We start from the raw sequence: 17304 nt of genomic DNA, 5'->3' as shown, positions 1-17304 counted from the left end.
CCATTTGCAGCCAGGGCACCACCATTAGCCACATCATTCATTTGTTTTTGTAGCATATTAAACCTAAATATTTCTCAATGTCACCAAAATAGAATTGTTGGTAAATATGTAAATTTGGTTCACATTGCAGGCTTCCATTTTATACTCTTGGATTAAAGCATCATTTATCTTCCATGAAGAGAACAAGAGAGAAAACATCAAAAGGAAAAAAGAGAATTGAAACAGAAGCTACAAGTTGTTACTTTCCAGCAGCTACTGAGAAGGAAATTGGTGCTGTAAACTCCAATCTGGTGATCTCAGAAACATGTGGAAGCATCAGATTAAAGGAAGAATTCTTTGACACATACTGTGAAGACTTAGCCAGGAACCTCATAGGGAAAGTACTTGTTAGAAAATTTGATAATAGAACCTTGAAAGCTAGAATTGTTGAAACAGAATCTTACCTTGGTGGTGTTGACAAGGCTTCACAGTCTTACAATGGGAAAATTACTGAGAGAAACAAACCAATGTTCATGAAACCTGGAACAACTTATGTATATCTCACATATGGAATGTACCATTGCTTCAACATTTCTAGTCAAGGTAGGCATGACATAAAATTAGTTTTTGTATCTTTACAAATAGGGTACCAAATTATATAAAAAGATTATTCAGCTTGAATTTATTGATAAGTTGGAAGAATTACATAATTATAACTTTGAAAGCTCAGCCACTGCCATTTGCTGAAACAAAACCTTTGTCCTAATTGCTAAATTAATAGACAGCAAGAGACAAGGAGGTGGTGGTGATGGGGGGGAGAGGGGAGGCAACATATCTCAAGTTATGTACCTATCCGTATCCACATAATGCTAAAAAGGAAGGTAGCAAGAAATCTAATGTAGAAATGAGGAAGACAATAACCCAGAAAATATTGAGTTGGTACTTAGCTGTACTTTTAGGGAAGAAACAAAGCTACATAGTGCATACATTCATAACAGTATATAAGGCAACAGAATTAATATTTTTGTCACACGCAGTTTTTATAGTATGCAGACTGTTGTTATTGATTGGCAATGGAAAGTCTTTATTGGAATATAAGTAATTTAAGATGTAAAGATAACAAGTCATTAAATAGTTGAGATGCTAAGCTGCCAATAGCCATATAAACTAGACTGAAAAAGTTGGTAGCATTCAGATGAATGTTTCTTCAGAGTTATATAGCGTACATATGCCTGTATGGCTACATTGTCTCAGCTGATTACAGTGTGCTGGCACAACAGCTCGACTGAGGTGAGAGGTTGTGTCAGGTTGAGTGGTCAATAGGGAGATAGCAAATGCTTGGGGTAGGAATGTGGCACTGCTGAGCTCATTCTGGCTGCATGTTCTACATCTACATCTACATCCATACTCCGCATGCCACCTGACGGTGTGTGGCGGAGGGTACCTTGAGTACATCTATCGGTTCTCCCTTCTATTCCAGTCTCATATTGTTTGTGGAAAGAAGGATTGTCGGTATGCCTTTGTGTGGGCTCTAATCTCTCTGATTTTATCGTCATGGTCTCTTCACGAGATATACGTAGGAAGGAGCAAGATACTGCTTGACTCCTCGGTGAAGGTATGTTCTCGAAAGTTCAACAAAAGCCCGTACCAAGCTACTGAGCATCTGTCCTGCAGAGTCTTCCGCTGTAGTTTATCTATCATCTCCGTAACGCTTTCGCGATTACTAAATGATCCTGTAATGAAGCGCGCTGCTCTCCGTTGGATCTTCTCTATCTCTTCTATCAACCCTATCTGGTACGGATCCCACACTGCTGAGCAGTATTCAAGCAGTGGGCGAACAAGTGTACTGTAACCCACTTCCTTTGTTTTTGGATTGCATTTCCTTAGGATTCTTCCAATGAATCTCAGTCTGGCATCTGCTTTACCAACGATCAACTTTATATGATCATTCCATTTTAAATCACTCCTAATGCATTCTCCCAGATAATTTATGGAATTAACTGCTTCCATTTGCTGACCTGCTATATTGTAGCTAAATGATAAGGGATCATTCTTTTTATGTATTAGCAGCACATTACACTTGTCTAAATTGAGATTCAATTGCCATTCCCTGCACCATGTGTCAATTCGCTGCAGATCCTCCTGCATTTCAGTACAATTTTCCATTGTTACAACCTCTCGATATACCACAGCATCATCCGCAAAAACACTCAGTGAACATCCGATGTTATCCCCAAGGTCATTTATGTATATTGTGAATAGCAACGGTCCTACAACACTCCCCTGCGTCACACCTGGAATCACTCTTACTTCGGAAGACTTCTCTCCATTAAGAATGACATGCTGCATTCTGTTATCTAGGAACTCTTCAATGCAATCACACAATTGGTCTGATAGTCCATATGCTCTTACTTTGTTCATTAAACGACTGTGAGGAACTGTATTGAACGCCTTGCGGAAGTCAAGAAACACGGCATCTACCTGTGAACCCGTGTCTACGGCCCTCTGAGTCTCGTGGACGAATAGTGCGAGCTGGGTTTCACACGATTGTCTTTTTCGAAACCCATGCTGATTCCTACAGAGTAGATTTCAAATAGTTCGGGTCTGTTTGTCACCAGAAGGTCTAATATGTTATCGCCATGAGTCGGTTCTCTGTTTAACTGCTCAAGGTAGTTTTCAGATACAGCACTTAAAAAAATTTCACTGGATTCTTTGTCCCTGCCACCCGTTATGAACGTTAGAGTCTTCTAGTCTATATCCAGAAAATTAAAATATCCACCCAGAACTATAACATGGTGGGGAAATCTACTCGAAATATTTTCCAAATTATTCTTCAGGTGCTCAGCCACAACAGCTGCTGAGCCAGAGGGCCTAAAGAGACATCCAATTACCATGTCTGAGCCTGCTTTAACCTTGACCTTCACCCAAATTATTTCACATTTAGGATCTCCATCAATTTCCTTCGATATTGAGGGCGTTGTCTACTGTGCACAATACATGGAGGAGTGGATTGGGCTTTGGGAGGGGAAAATAGGACAGAAGAAGATGGAGAGTGTGGAGAAGAGGGTGTGATTTCAGCAAGAGTTAAAGTCAGGATCATACAATGAGGGTATGGTGCCAGTATAACCTAGAGGATTACGGGATCAGAGTCACACAAATTATTTAGGAATAAAGGAGATGAGTTCTCATTTTTTTGTAATGACAATTCCCATATGCATAATTCAGAGAACCTGGTGTGGGGGAGAGGGAGTAGGGTGCAGAGAATCCAGTGTTTCGGGTCATGAAACAGCCATTGAAATCTTGTGCTCGGCATCACAGCTACTTATTGTGCCTAGAATCCTTACTACTCCTACCAGTAATGTCTTCCACCACCTACCCATGTCAGCATAACGTAGTCCACCCTTCTACCACAGCTATTCCCACCCCCTTGTCACATGTGTCATTCTCTAGTGAAAGACCTTGATGCAATAACTGTGAAACACATACCCAGTACATACTACTACAGCCCTATTACAGGCTTATTCTAACCTACCAGAAGCAGGGCCACATGTGAAAGCAGTCATGTCATATACCAGCTGTGTTGTAATTTCTGCACAGTATTTTATGTAGGTGTGCTCACAAACCCACTGTCCACACGAATGAATGGCCACCACCAAACTGTGCCCAAAGAGCATAATTGACCACACAGTGGCAGAACTTGCTGATTTGCACAGCATGCACGATTTCAGTGGCAGCCTTACAACCTGTGTCGTCTGAATCCATCCCTTCAACACCATCTTCTTTGAGCTGCATGGATGGAAGTTGTCATTACAAAACATCCTTCAATCTCATAATTCTCATGGCCTCAATCTCTGCTAGTCTTGCCCCACATCCAGCACTGCACCTGTCCCATGATCATGACTTCACTCATCCTGTGTCCTCTTATGTCCAGCTGCCCTCATCCTCTGTTCTATCTCCCTCCACTCCTCCATGATATCGTATGCTATGAACAGCTCACCCTGTCTGCAGGCTCAACAAGTTCGTCAATGACATCTTCCTATCATGAGCAACAGCTGCAACTCCCTCCCAGCCATCAGCCACCATTTCCCACTCTTCCTTCCCACTCCCCAACTGCTTCTCCCCCCACCCACATCACGTGACACAACCTGTCAACCTCAGTTGAACTGCAGTCTTGGCACATGTACCCAGTGTGGAAAATGTAGTCATACGGGTTTATGTACGAGGTCCATTCAAAAAATTCCACAACATTCATCATTTCACACCAATGGTGTGTTGGAGTGAAATGCAGTTGGCATCCCTGCACACGCCTGTGTTTAATGTGTAACTGCCAGAAGTTTCATTATTGTATGTCTGTTTGCTAGTGTTCAGTGCTGTATTGATTAAAACGTTGTGTCACACAATTTTTGAATTTTGTGATGGCAGAGTTAGAGTACTAACGCATCTGAATTAAATTTTACGTGAAACTCAAGAAAACCTTTACAGAAACACACCAAATGATGCTGGAAGCCTATGATGATGAATGCTTAAGCCGTATTCAGTGGTACGAATGGTTCACATGGTTTAAAAATGACTGGAAAAAAGTTAATGATGACCCTTGTTCAGGGCATCTTTGACATATACTGACGGCACTCATGTCAGGAAGACCAAGAAATTGCAGGATAATGTAACATTTCATTTGGCTCATGTCATTGAAATCCTGACACAACCTCTCAGAATACATCGTATTGCTGCCAAGTTCATCCTATGGCTCATGAATCAAGACCAGAAAGACATTTGCCTCACAATATTTTGGATCGCGCAGATGAGAATGAGATGTTCTTTGAGAGAATCATAGTGGTGATGAGATGTGGAGTTACAGCTATGGTGTGAGACCAAAGTTCAGTCTTCGAAGTGGGTCAGCGAATGTTCTTGAAGACCAAAAAAATTCAGCAGGTCAGGTCAAATGTCAGAGCTATGCTGATAATTTTGTTTGACATTGTAAGATTAGTTCATCATGAATTCATGCCACAGCGACAAACTGTTAATTGCTGGTACTATCAGGACATATTGCGATGCATGTGAGAAAATGTGAGAAGGAGATGGCCTGAATTGTGGTGAGACAATTCATGATTCTCACATCACCATAACGCACCTGCACATTCATCCCTGTTGGTGTGTGACTTATTGCACAAAAAACGAAATTACTGTGCTACCTCATCCTCCGTACTCTCCAAATCTGGCCCCTGTGCATTTTTTTTTATTTTTATTTATTTATTTATTTATTTTTTTTTTTTTTTCTCCCCCAAAGTTGAAAAACCCATTGAAAGGACAAAAGGGGAGGTGAGAAAATTCACAGACGGCACTCTTTGTACTATCCAGTTAGAGACATACCAAGACAACTCCCAGAAATGGAAGTGACATTGGGAGCAGTGTATCAATTGTGGAGGAGAGTATTTCGAAGGAGACCATGCACAATAAGTAAAAGATAGCATAGAAAAATTTTGTGGACGAAGTTCTGGAACTTTTTAAACAGACCTCAATTATGTGTGTACGTGTACTCTGTAGTTCTGAATAAGGATTTGTCCTAAAGCTAGCAATCCTTTCAGTCTTGTTGATACATTTATTAACAGCTTATTGCCTCAACTATTCACTAAGTTTTTATCTGTACTCAAACTTCTGTTATTTTTAGTTGTGCCATACTCTGTCACACTGCCAGGAGATGAGCGCACGACTGCATGTAAGATGTAGACAAAGAGGTGTGATGAGGCTATCCCTGCCATTCCATACTATGCTAGTAGAATCAGTGTGAGTGGTACTTGGAATATATAGGGATGTAGAATAAGACAGTGTCTAAAGAGAATAAACTGTATCTGTGCATAGTATAACATAATTTGTATTTACTATGAGTGTTATTACTTTTATGCATGCATCTGTTGTATTGCATATTACCATAAGTTTAAACAATGGAAAGTCCAGATTGGAATATCAACATTATTATGAAAACTGTGGATTGGTACTCACCATAAAGATGACACACTGAATTGCAGACAGGCACATTGAAAAGTGTTACATGTAAGCTTTTGGCCAAAGCTTCTTCAGAAGAGAAAAACACACACACATTCACACAAGCAAACATACCTCACACACACATGACTGTTATCTCTGGCCAGAATGCAAGTGAGACGTGTTGAACAGGAGCAACATTCCAGAACGGGGCAGGGAAGGGGAAGGGATAGCAAGATTTGGGTGGGGAAAGAGGAATCAGCACTACCTGATGGAGTATGCAGGGACTAGAGATGATGGGACAGGAGTGCCAGGTGTAGTGCCGGGAGGCTGTGTGGGAGGGAAAGAGAGAGAGGGCAAGGAGCTTGAAGGAGAGAAACGGAGAAGGAGAAAAGAGTGGTGGGTGCACCGGCAAAGAGAAACATGCAATGAGGGTGAGACAAGGCAAGTTGTGAGGAGGTGACAGAATGAAGGGAGTGGAAACAGTTGAGTGGAGGGTGCTGGACAGCAGCTTACTGTAGGCTTGAGGTCAGGATGATTTCAGGAGTGAAGAATGTGTTGTAAGCGTAAATCTCATCTGCACAGTGAATAGGTTTGTGGCAATGAAGATGTATTAATAATTGCTTGAACAATTGGAAAAAATTGATTGAAAGAATAATTGAAAAGAAATTTTGAAGGTAATTTATGAATCTGTGCACAATCTTGGGTGAACTTTAACTGATAGCAATATCAACAGACCTTTAACATCATTACATTCAAGGTCAATAAACACAATTTGCATTACATACTGCTCCTTCCAGTAGTGTGCGGTACCAAATAACCACCGCAACCATTGTAAACCTTAATCTTCACATTAATTCGATTGTGTTTAGTCTTGATTCTGACAATGTCGATGCTGCAATGCTCCTCCGGATACTGAATAAATTATTCTCGTCTGCACCAAACCTATTGATGCAGGATCTAGGTGGCAAAATGATGAACAGATAGGAGTTGACCTTGAATAAATATTCCTTTGCTAATAAGTACTTATAACACTTTTAATGAATGTTTAAAATACACATTTCTAACAACACTGATACGACGGATCCAAGCATATGTCTGCACACTCCACTTCCCAAAACAAAAGGGTGAAGATACATGAATTAATAAATTGAAGAGTGTGCTTCTTACTTTGTTTCACACAGGTATTTAACGACATATTAAAACATTGTCCTTGCTACAAAAAAACTCGTTAATTTACCCTTGGTGGTGTCTATAACTCATTCAGTTTACATATAGCTTATATATAAGAAAAGAAAAGAATGAAAAAATAATAAGATTCAATACAATTCCCCTCCCACTGTGCACTAATGTCATACAGAGGTGCACAGTGCCTGAGCTTATTTTCCTTTCTGAGGTTTGATGATTCTGGTCATTATGGGCATAGCCTATATTTTCGGCCATTGGAGTTATCCTGAATGGTTATCAATTTATGTGGTCATGTCAGTTTCTTTTAACATGTACATATATATTTTCTCTCCTAATGAAGTGCATGCTGTAACATAGTCCCATTGTTGTCAGTCAGCGTCTGCACAATGTTTAGCTTGCGAAGTAGATCGTGCGGCCCAACATCCGTTATCGTCACAGTTCCCGCTCACGTGTCCCATATGAGGCCAGAGTATCCATGTCGTGCATTTACAGTGGATTTCACTGCACAAATTCGTGAAGCTTGTGTTCAGCAGTATGATTCTTTGTGAAATTTTCAATGTGGTGACAACTGGTTTCCATATCAGCGGCTCGAGGAATTCATTTCAACTTGTTGCTCTCACTTATTCTGTGGGGAGACCAGCCATACATCCGACATCCATTGACAAGGTATGTTCCTTTCTGCTTATACGATGTTGTCGAGCACAGAAAATTCATGTTACACAAAGTATTGCCACTTTTAGTTTACCGCGCATACACCCACATATTGTTTTACCACATGTACACTGAACACTTTGCAGCCAGGTTTCATATGTTTTTGCACTTTGTTTTTGAGATTCTTTCATACAGTTGCATTGCATAAAGTTTTTGTAGTGTCTTTTTCGCGTACCCTACACATAACATTATAAAATACAAATACATTTACAAAATACACGTATCCTAGTCATTTGCTGACATGCCATTATCGTTGCTCATATACATCATGGTCTGTAACATATTCTCTCCCCTCTTTATATTTATAGGGTCATTACTTGTCATTTGGTTTTAGTACTTTTTGTCAGATTTCATTTTCGTTACAGTATTCGATTCCAATTATATGAGTACACATTTTACTCTCGTTTGGTTATGCATGCTTCATATAACATTCATACAATAATTTCATTTCAGTTTATGATGACTTCTTGTCAGAGCATATTTATCAATTCAAAAAGAATCAAAGAAGTAAATAATAGCCTCTCAGATAACTACGCATGGCCTCACCTCTCTAGCATTCTCCAGGAAGGATCTACACACTGCAGAGTTGTGGGAATTCCACTGAAAAGCATTTATGTGCTCAGTTACATCTCGTTAATAGACTTAATTGTGATTCCAAGAACAAAATAGTTTGTTGTTTCTAAGCACAACTCAAATCTGACGATACCAACCATATCAAATACTTATTCAGTGCAGCTCAATATTTAGTTGTTATGTTCATTGTATAAAAGATAACCATTTCATGTGCTAAGGTTTACAGAGTTGTATCATCAATACAATGTGCTATGTATAATGAACGCAAAACAATGTTTACATAAGTAACAAACGTGCATAAAACTTTCAATGCAATTCAGTTGTTTGGCGCTTTCATTGGTAGTCGACACTCACAATGGGTAGGTTTCAGCCCCTTGATTATTTGGTAGTACTCAACCTTAGTTCAGCATCATTCTACATGATGTGCTGCAACTGTTTTCTTCTTCACTTACTTTCACACTATCACATGCATATGTATCATAAACTTACAACTATATTTACTTGTGGTGCAATCCTTTCTTATGTTTACATGGTACCTAACACTCTACAAGCATTTACCTTTCTTCACTGTCAGGCATTTCAATGCATCGTTCCCTGGAAGAAAAACCTTAATACTAACTTAAAACAAAATTTTCATAGATAAGTGTATACAGGCTCACTGGCTACCAATACATTTTTCATTTATACCAATACGTTCTTCATTTATTCAACCATGTTTTCATTCACCTCAGTGTGCAGTCGTGCTATCACAAAATTTATTTCATGTCATGTGTGCGTCTCTACTTACCTTATAAATCTGAAAGATGAAGTGTATTAGAGGCACGGTGCAACCTCTTATTCAATTTGTCACTAATACTGTACTTGCTTATTTACCTTCAGCAAGCTTTTTCTTCTCTATCAAGTATGATTATGCGTGCACCTTCAATATTCAAATTTGTAAATATTGTACAGATATGGATATAATGTATATAATTGCATAGCTTAAGTATATATCTCATAATTTAGCATCCTTTTCGTGTTTATATAATCACATAGGTTATCCTTGCACGCACGCACGCGCACAGGTGTGTGTGTGTGTGTGTGTGTGTGTGTGTGTGTGTGTGTGTAAGATAGTCATAGTTATTGTGTAGACTCTCCCTTAATGTTCTATGTTTCTGTTTGTTCAATAGACTTTACAAATGCTAGTGTGGGTTGTAGTTCATCAGGTTTGTTTGTTTTGAGCACTACAAAACTTCCAGCTGTGCCTGTATGGCGCGCACGCACTTGCGGTTTGTTGACAAGCTTGGTTCCCAATGTGCATGTGCTGTGTTGCTCTGATAGTACTTCGTCGTGACGGGTTTTGTATTGAATTGTGTGCTACTGTGCATTTCACAACTTCATTTATTTGTTTAAAACTGGGCTATGCGCAGGGCAAAACATTGTATTTAGAGTCTAGTTGTTTCTAGACACATAAAAGCAAAATTATTCTTTGTTGCAACCACTCATCGTATCCTTTACGCATTTAACATATAGGAAAAAACACAAACAAAAATTTTACTTAATTCAGATCAATTCAATTCCTTTTATTTGTCGGAAGACAATGCTGCTGTTGCATAAGACATCGTCAAGTACAAGTTATTTCTTTGTGGACAACACAATATAATGTTTCATATAACTTACATAAATTTTAATTTATACTTGTATGAGTTATTTCTTTGCGGGCAACAGAATACAATGTTATATATTAAACTTACATAAATTTCAATTTACACTTTTATATTACCCACTTTATAATATACATAATTTAGTTCACATTACAGTTAAATGATTTATAGTATTACATAAAAATTCCTGAACATTACAGAAAGCCTTTCTTTTTAGCCATGATTCCATCAACATTTTAAATTTATTGTGTGGCAGTTCCTTAATACTGTGTTGTATTTTGTTCAGAGACAACTTGCCAATGTGAGTAAAATTGTTTTTCGTCTTGGATAGTCTAGTCCAGGGGACATTTATCAAGTTTCTGTTCCTGGTTTCATAAGGATGGACATTAGCCCTAGTTTCATATATAAGAGTATCACAACGGCCTTGCCGCAGTGGATGCACCGGTTCCCGTGAGATCACCGAAGTTAAGTGCTGTAGGGTGTGATAGGCACTTGGATGGGTGACCATCCAGGCCGCCATGTGCTGTTGCCATTTTCCGGGTGAACTCAGCCTCGTGATGCCAATTAAGGAGCTACTTGACCAAATAGTAGCGACCTCGTTCAAGAATACCATCATAACGACCGGGAGAGCAGTGTGCTGACCCCATGCCCCTCCTATCCGCATCCTCCTCGGAGGATGACACGGCAGTTGTATGGTCCCGATGGGCCACTTGTGGCCTGTAGACGGAGTGGTTTTCATATATAAGAGCATTCTTTTTGGCGTAGACAAGAACTCGCAGTATGTACAAGCTGGGAACAATAAGTATTCTATATTTGGTGAAGTATTCTGTGCAGGAAGTTGTGTTTTGTAGACCAAAAATGCATCTTACTACTTTCTTCTGCCACAAGAATACATTATTAGCCCCAGCAGAGTTCCCCCAGAGTATTATCCCATAGTTCAAATGTGCGTGGAAAAAATGCATAATAGGCCATAAGGAGGAGGTCTTGATTGACACAGCTTTGTAATTTTCTTATCAGGTAGACTACTCTTGATAATTTATTAAAAACTTTTTCTGTCTGGTATTCCAACATAACTTACTGTCAAGATGAATGCCTAACAATTTCACTGACTTTTCCATGAGTTTGTGCAGGTCAGTATCAAGGTTCCTGTGGGAGAAAAGCCTGTGTTCTGTTTTATCATCATTTGGCTTTAATCTGTTATCCCTGAACCACTCACTAGCCTCTTCCATCATTAGTTCATTCATTTGTATCACAACCTTTTCATGTGTATGAGATGTGATGAAAGTGGTGTCATCTGCATACATCACTACTTTACATGGCACGATACGTGGCAAGTCATTTGCATATATAACAAACAGGAAGGGTCCCAGCACAAAACCTTGTGGGATCCCATACATAACATTCTGAAAATCAGATTTTTTGTTTGGATTTATGATCACCATATGTTTTCTGTTAGAATGCCAGTTCATTGCCTTTTATTCCATAATGTTCTACTTTTTTTATTAAAATATTATGTGAAATAGTATCAAAGGCCTTGCTAACATCCAACAGAGTGGCATAGGTATGTTGTCTATCTTCAAAGCCATGTAGAGCAGATAACACAACATTTTGAATGGCCTTAATTGTAGACAGTCAATTTTGAAACCCTTACTGAGCCTTGTTTAAGAGGTTATTACTTTCAAAAAATCATTCAGTTGGTTTTTTACTATAGTTTTAATAATTTTTGTTATTATTGGGGCTACTGCAATAGGCCTATAGTTTTTAGGTGTGTTTCTGTCTCCACTTTTATGCACGGGCAATATGGTGGTTAACTTCAAGCTGTCTCGAAATACTCCTTTTGTGAACATAAGATTTATAAGGAAACTCATACGGTGACAGATTGTATTTTCAATTTTTTAAGGATAAAATTGGACAGACCATAGACATTCTCTGCTCTAGAGTTGCTCTTCTTGGAGACAACTATTATATCCTTAGGTCAACAGTTTTCCACCGAAAAGTTTCTAAACCAGCATTAGATCCATCTTTCCATAAAAAGGGCAGTCTATCTGCATTTCTGTGATTATTTCTTGCCTTGACTTCATCTGTCAGAAAATTTTCCAACAGTTATGAAGTAATTATTAAGCTCTTCTGCACTTAAGGGTATGGGTAATTTTTCTGTGGTAGTCCTAGTGTCTGTTTTAATTACATTCCATGCTGCTTTGTATTTGTTGCCGGAATTAAGAATGCAATCGCTATGGCCTTTTCTTAACTTCAACAATCTCCTTCCTGTATATCTTTTTTAGTTTATCATAAGTGTGTTCACAGTGATTGTCTCTGTGAAATTTTTCATAATACACTCTTAGTAAGATCCTTAATTTATGGAGATGAGGTGTATACCAGTTGCTGGAACTTCTGTTCTGCTTCTTGGTATGTGACCAATTTGATTTTGTTTTGAGTGGGCAGCACTCATTAAAGATATTTACAACTGTACATAGGAAGCAATCAAATGCTCCAGTACCTGAGTTAGTGTGAATCACAGTGTAATTCCAGTCAACACTCATAATTCTATGTGTCATATTTATTATGTTTGTATGATTTAGCTGTCTCACTGTCCTAGGTTCTTTTGTTTGCTCTTGACCTTTGCCACGCCCAGTTAATTTTAGAAATATGCCATCATGGTCAAACAGCATGTGTTTCACAACATCCAAGACAACATTATTTCTGCAGATATTGGCCTGAGCTCCCAGTTGGTGCACATTGACAGCACAGAAAGATACGTATATAGCTTCTTTTCTATGTTTACTTCATAGATTCTTACTTAAATTGCGTGTGAGTTTCATATAGGAGGTGTAATTTCGAGTTTTAGTTACTGTAATCGTAAATTCAGGCAGATTGTAGCGCAGTCGTTAGGCATTTGTACAGGTTAGTTCATACATTCTTTGCGTGTTTCCCTTGTGTTATCTAGGCACAGACTCGTGTTTCAGTAACTGTTGTTCAACATCGATTAAAATGGACAGGGACTGTGATTGCTGTGTTCGGATGAGGGCTGAGTTGGCATCCCCTCGCTCACAGCTGCAGGCGGCGCTGACTTCGGTCGCGCAGCTTGAGGCTGTTGCCAGTGGGCACCACTGTGGGGAGCTGGACTTGGGTATCACAGGGATGTCAACCTCGTCCCGTCTGTCCCCAGATCGGTCTGCCACTGTGGTTGCCCCGGTTGCTGCCCGCAGTGGAGCTGAGCCCTCGCCTGTGGTTGATCAGGAGGTCGTTTCATGGCGTGCCAGGCAGCGAAAGACGTCCCTGGAGGCTGATCAGAAAGCCTCCCCGGTGCGTCTGACAAACAGGTTTCAGGTACTGTCTCTGGCTGAGCCAGATGCAGCTACCTGCCCTGTTTCAGAGGATGATTCTCAGCCTTCAAGGTCCGGGCAATCGCAGAGGGTGGGCTTATTGGTCGTTGGGAGCTCCAATGTTTGGTGCGTAATGGTGCCCCTTAGGGATATGGCGGCTAAGGAGGGGAAGAAATCCGGTGTGCACTCCGTGTGCATTCCGGGTGGAGTCATTCCTGATGTGGAAAGGGTCCTTCCGGATGCCATGAAGAGCACAGGGTGCAGCCAGCTGCAGGTGGTGGCACATATCGGCACTAATGAGGAAATTCTCTCTGGATTACAGTGGCTATCTGAAGGCTGCCAGTCTTGCTTACGAGATGAAGGCAGAGCTCACTATCTGCAGCATCGTTGACAGAACCGACTGGGGATCTTTGGTGCAGAGCCAGGTGGAGGGTCTGAATCAGAGGCTCAGACGGTTTTGCGACCGTGTTGGCTGCAGATTCCTTGACTTGCGCCATAGGGTGGTGGGGTTTCGGGTTCCGCTGAATAGGTCAGGAGTTCACTACACTCAGCTGGCGGCTACATTGGTAGCGGAGGCTGTGTGGCATGGACTGGGCGGTTTTTTGGATTAGAAGGCCTCGGGAAAGTACGGGGTGGGCTGCAATCTCAAAGGGTGCATGGCAAATACAGGACGTGCTTGGATCAAGGAACAGTTGGAATTGTAGTTGTAAATTGTTGTAGTCGTGCTGGGAAAGTCCCTGAGCTTCAAGCGCTAATAGAAAGCACAGAAGCTGAAATAGTTATAGCTACAGCCTGAAATAAGTTCTGCAGAAATTTTTACGAAGTCTCAGATGGTGTTCAGGAAAGATAGATTAGGCAGAATTGGTGGTGGAGTGTTTGTGTCTGTCAGTAGTGGTTTATCTTGTAGTGAAGTCGAAGTAGATACTCCTTGCGAATTGGTATGGGTGGACGTTATACTTAACAGCCGAACTAAGTTAATAATTGGCTCCTTCTACCAACCCCCAGACTCCGAAGATATAGTTGCTGAACAGTTCAGAGAAAATTTGAGTCTCGTAACAAATAAATACCCCACTCATACGGTTATAGTTGGTGGGTACTTCAACCTTCCCTTGATATGTTGCCAAAAGTACTTGTTCAAAACCGGTGGTAGGCAGAAAACATCTTCCAAGATTGTCCTAAATGCTTTCTCTGAAAATTATTTCGAGCAGTTAGTCCACGAACCCACACGAATTGTAAATGGTTGTGAAAACACACTTGACCTCTTAGCCGCAAACAATCCAGAGCTAATAGAGAGCATCATGACTGATACATGGATTAGTGATCACAAGGTCGTTGTAGCTAGGCTCAATACCGTTTCTTCCAAATCCACCAGAAACAAACGCAAAATAATTTTATTTAAAAAAGCGGATAAAGTGTCACTAGAAGCCTTCCTAAGAGACAATCTCCATTCCTTCCGAACTGACTATGCAAATGTAGACGAGATGTGGCTTAGATTCAAAGATGTAGTAGCAACAGAAATTGAGAGATTCATACCTCATAAATTGGTAAAAGATGGAACTGATCCCCCATGGTACACAAAACAGGTCTGAACGCTGTTGCAGAGGCAACGGAAAAAGCATGTGAAGTTCAGAAGAACGCGAAATCCCGAAGATTGGCTAAAATTTACAGACGCGTGAAATTTGGCACGTACTTCAATGTGAGATGCCTTTAATAGGTTCCACAACGAAACATTGTCTCGAAATTTGGTAGAAAATCCGAAGAAATTCTGGTCGTATGTAAAGTACACAAGCGGCAAGACGCAGTCGATACCTTCGCTGCGCAGTGCCGATGGTACTGTTACCGACGACTGTGCCGCTAAAGCAGAGTTATTGAATGCAGTTTTCCAAAATTCCTTTACCAGGGAAGACGTATGGAATATTCCAGAATTTGAAACACGAACAGCTGCTAGCATGAGTTTCTTAGAAGTAGATACCTTAGGGGTTGCGAAGCAACTCAAATCGCTTGATACGGGCAAGTCTTCAGGTCCTGATTGTATAGTGATTAGGTTCCTTTCAGATTACGCAGATACAATAGCTCCCTACTTAGCAATCATATACAACCGCTCGCTCACCGATAGATCTGTACCTACAGATTGGAAAATTGCGCAGGTCGCACCAGTGTTTAAGAAGGGTAGTAGGAGTGATCCATCGAACTACAGACCTGTATCATTGATGTCGGTTTGCAGTAGGGTTTTGGATCATATATTGTATTCAAACATTATGAATCACCTCGAAGGGAACGATCTATTGATACATAATCAGTGCGGTTTCAGAAAACATCACTCTTGTGCAACACAGCTAGCTCTTTATTCGCACGAAGTAATGGCCGCTATCGACAGGGGATCTCAAGTTGATTCCGTATTTCTAGATTTCCGGAAAGCTTTTGACACCGTTCCTCACAAGCAACTTCTAATCAAGCTGCGGGCCTATGGGGTATCGTCTCAGTTCTGCAACTGGATTCGTGATTTCCTGTCAGGAAGGTCGCAGTTTGTAGTAATAGACGGCAAATAATCAAGTAAAATTGAAGTGATATCAGGTGTTCCCCAGGGAAGCGTCCTGGGGCCTCTGCTGTTCCTGATCTGTATGAATGACCTGGGTGACAATCTGAGCAGTTCTCTTAGGTTGTTCGCAGATGATGCTGTAATTTACTGTCTAGTAAGGTCATCCGAAGACCAGTATCAGTTGCAAAGCGATTTAGAAAAGATTGCTGTATGGTGTGGCAGGTGGCAGTTGACGCTAAATAACGAAAAGTGTGAGGTGATCCACGTGAGTTCCAAATGAAATCTGTTGGAATTTGATTACTCGATAAATAGTACAATTCTCAAGGCTGTCAATTCAACTAATTACCTGGGTGTTAAAATTACGAACAACTTCAGTTGGAAAGACCACAAAGATAATATTGTGGGGAAGGCGAGCCAAAGGTTGCGTTTCATTGGCAGGACACTTAGAAGATGCAACAAGTCCACTAAAGAGACAGCTTACACTACACTCGTTCATCCTCTTTTAGAATATTGCTGCACGGTGTGGGATCCTTAACAGGTGGGATTGACGGAGGACATTGAAAGGGAGCAAAAAAGGGCAGCTCGTTTTGTATCATCGCGTAAGATGGAAGAGAGTGTGGCAGATATAATACACGAGTTGGGATGTAAGTCATTAAAGCAAAGACATTTTTGTCACGGCGAGATCTATTTACAAAATTTCAGTCACCAACTTTCTCTTCCGAATGCGAAAATATTTTGTTGAGCCCAACCTACATAGGTAAGAATGATCATCAAAATAAAATAAGAGAAATCAGAGCTCGAACAGAAAGGTTTAGGTGTTCGTTTTTCCCACGCGCTGTTCGGGAGTGGAATGATAGAGAGAAAGTATGATTGTGGTTTGATGAACCCTCTGCCAAGCACTTAAATGTGAATTGCAGAGTAATCATGTAGATGTAGATGTAGATCTAGGCATGCATTTTGTCTTGTGGGCTTACTGTTGAGACAGAAGAAATTAATTGATCTCAATGTATCTAACAGGAGGCTAGTTTGAGAGTTATGCACATTCACATCTATATTAATAACTCCAAAGATAAGAATTTTATATGTCTTATATCTGAGTAGAAACAATAACAATTTTTCTGTGGGGTCCACTGTAACTTTTGAGTCAGTATATGGAAATCACAATAACCAGGCATTCTGGGAACTTAACAGCAGCAGCTTCAAATTCTTCTTCTTGAGTTAAATGCTTAATATCTATTACACTGAATTTAAGTCTTACACAATCTCTTACAAGTATACCTACACTTCCTTTCCTCATAATAGATTTAAAGTAAACAGGTGCTATTTTGTAGCCATCAGGAATGTACAACTGGCTTTCATTTTTTGT

The 17304-nt window shown here is 40.3% G+C and overlaps 1 protein-coding gene across 2 annotated transcripts in view; it reads left to right on the top strand.

Moving 5' to 3' along the window:
• The window catches only part of LOC124596286 (probable DNA-3-methyladenine glycosylase), an 80198-nt gene that overhangs the window by 46091 nt on the left and 16803 nt on the right, over positions 1 to 17304 (top strand). For both annotated transcript variants that reach the window (XM_047135378.1, XM_047135379.1), the window contains exon 2: positions 131 to 582. In XM_047135378.1, the coding sequence (XP_046991334.1) occupies positions 131 to 582 (452 nt within the window). The remainder of the gene's footprint in view (positions 1 to 130; positions 583 to 17304) is intronic.

Source organism: Schistocerca americana, chromosome 2 (assembly GCF_021461395.2).
Source record: "Schistocerca americana isolate TAMUIC-IGC-003095 chromosome 2, iqSchAmer2.1, whole genome shotgun sequence".
NCBI lineage: Eukaryota > Metazoa > Arthropoda > Insecta > Orthoptera > Acrididae > Schistocerca > Schistocerca americana.
Note: the sequence above shows the minus strand (reverse complement) of the source record. Positions and strands in the feature narration are given on the sequence as shown.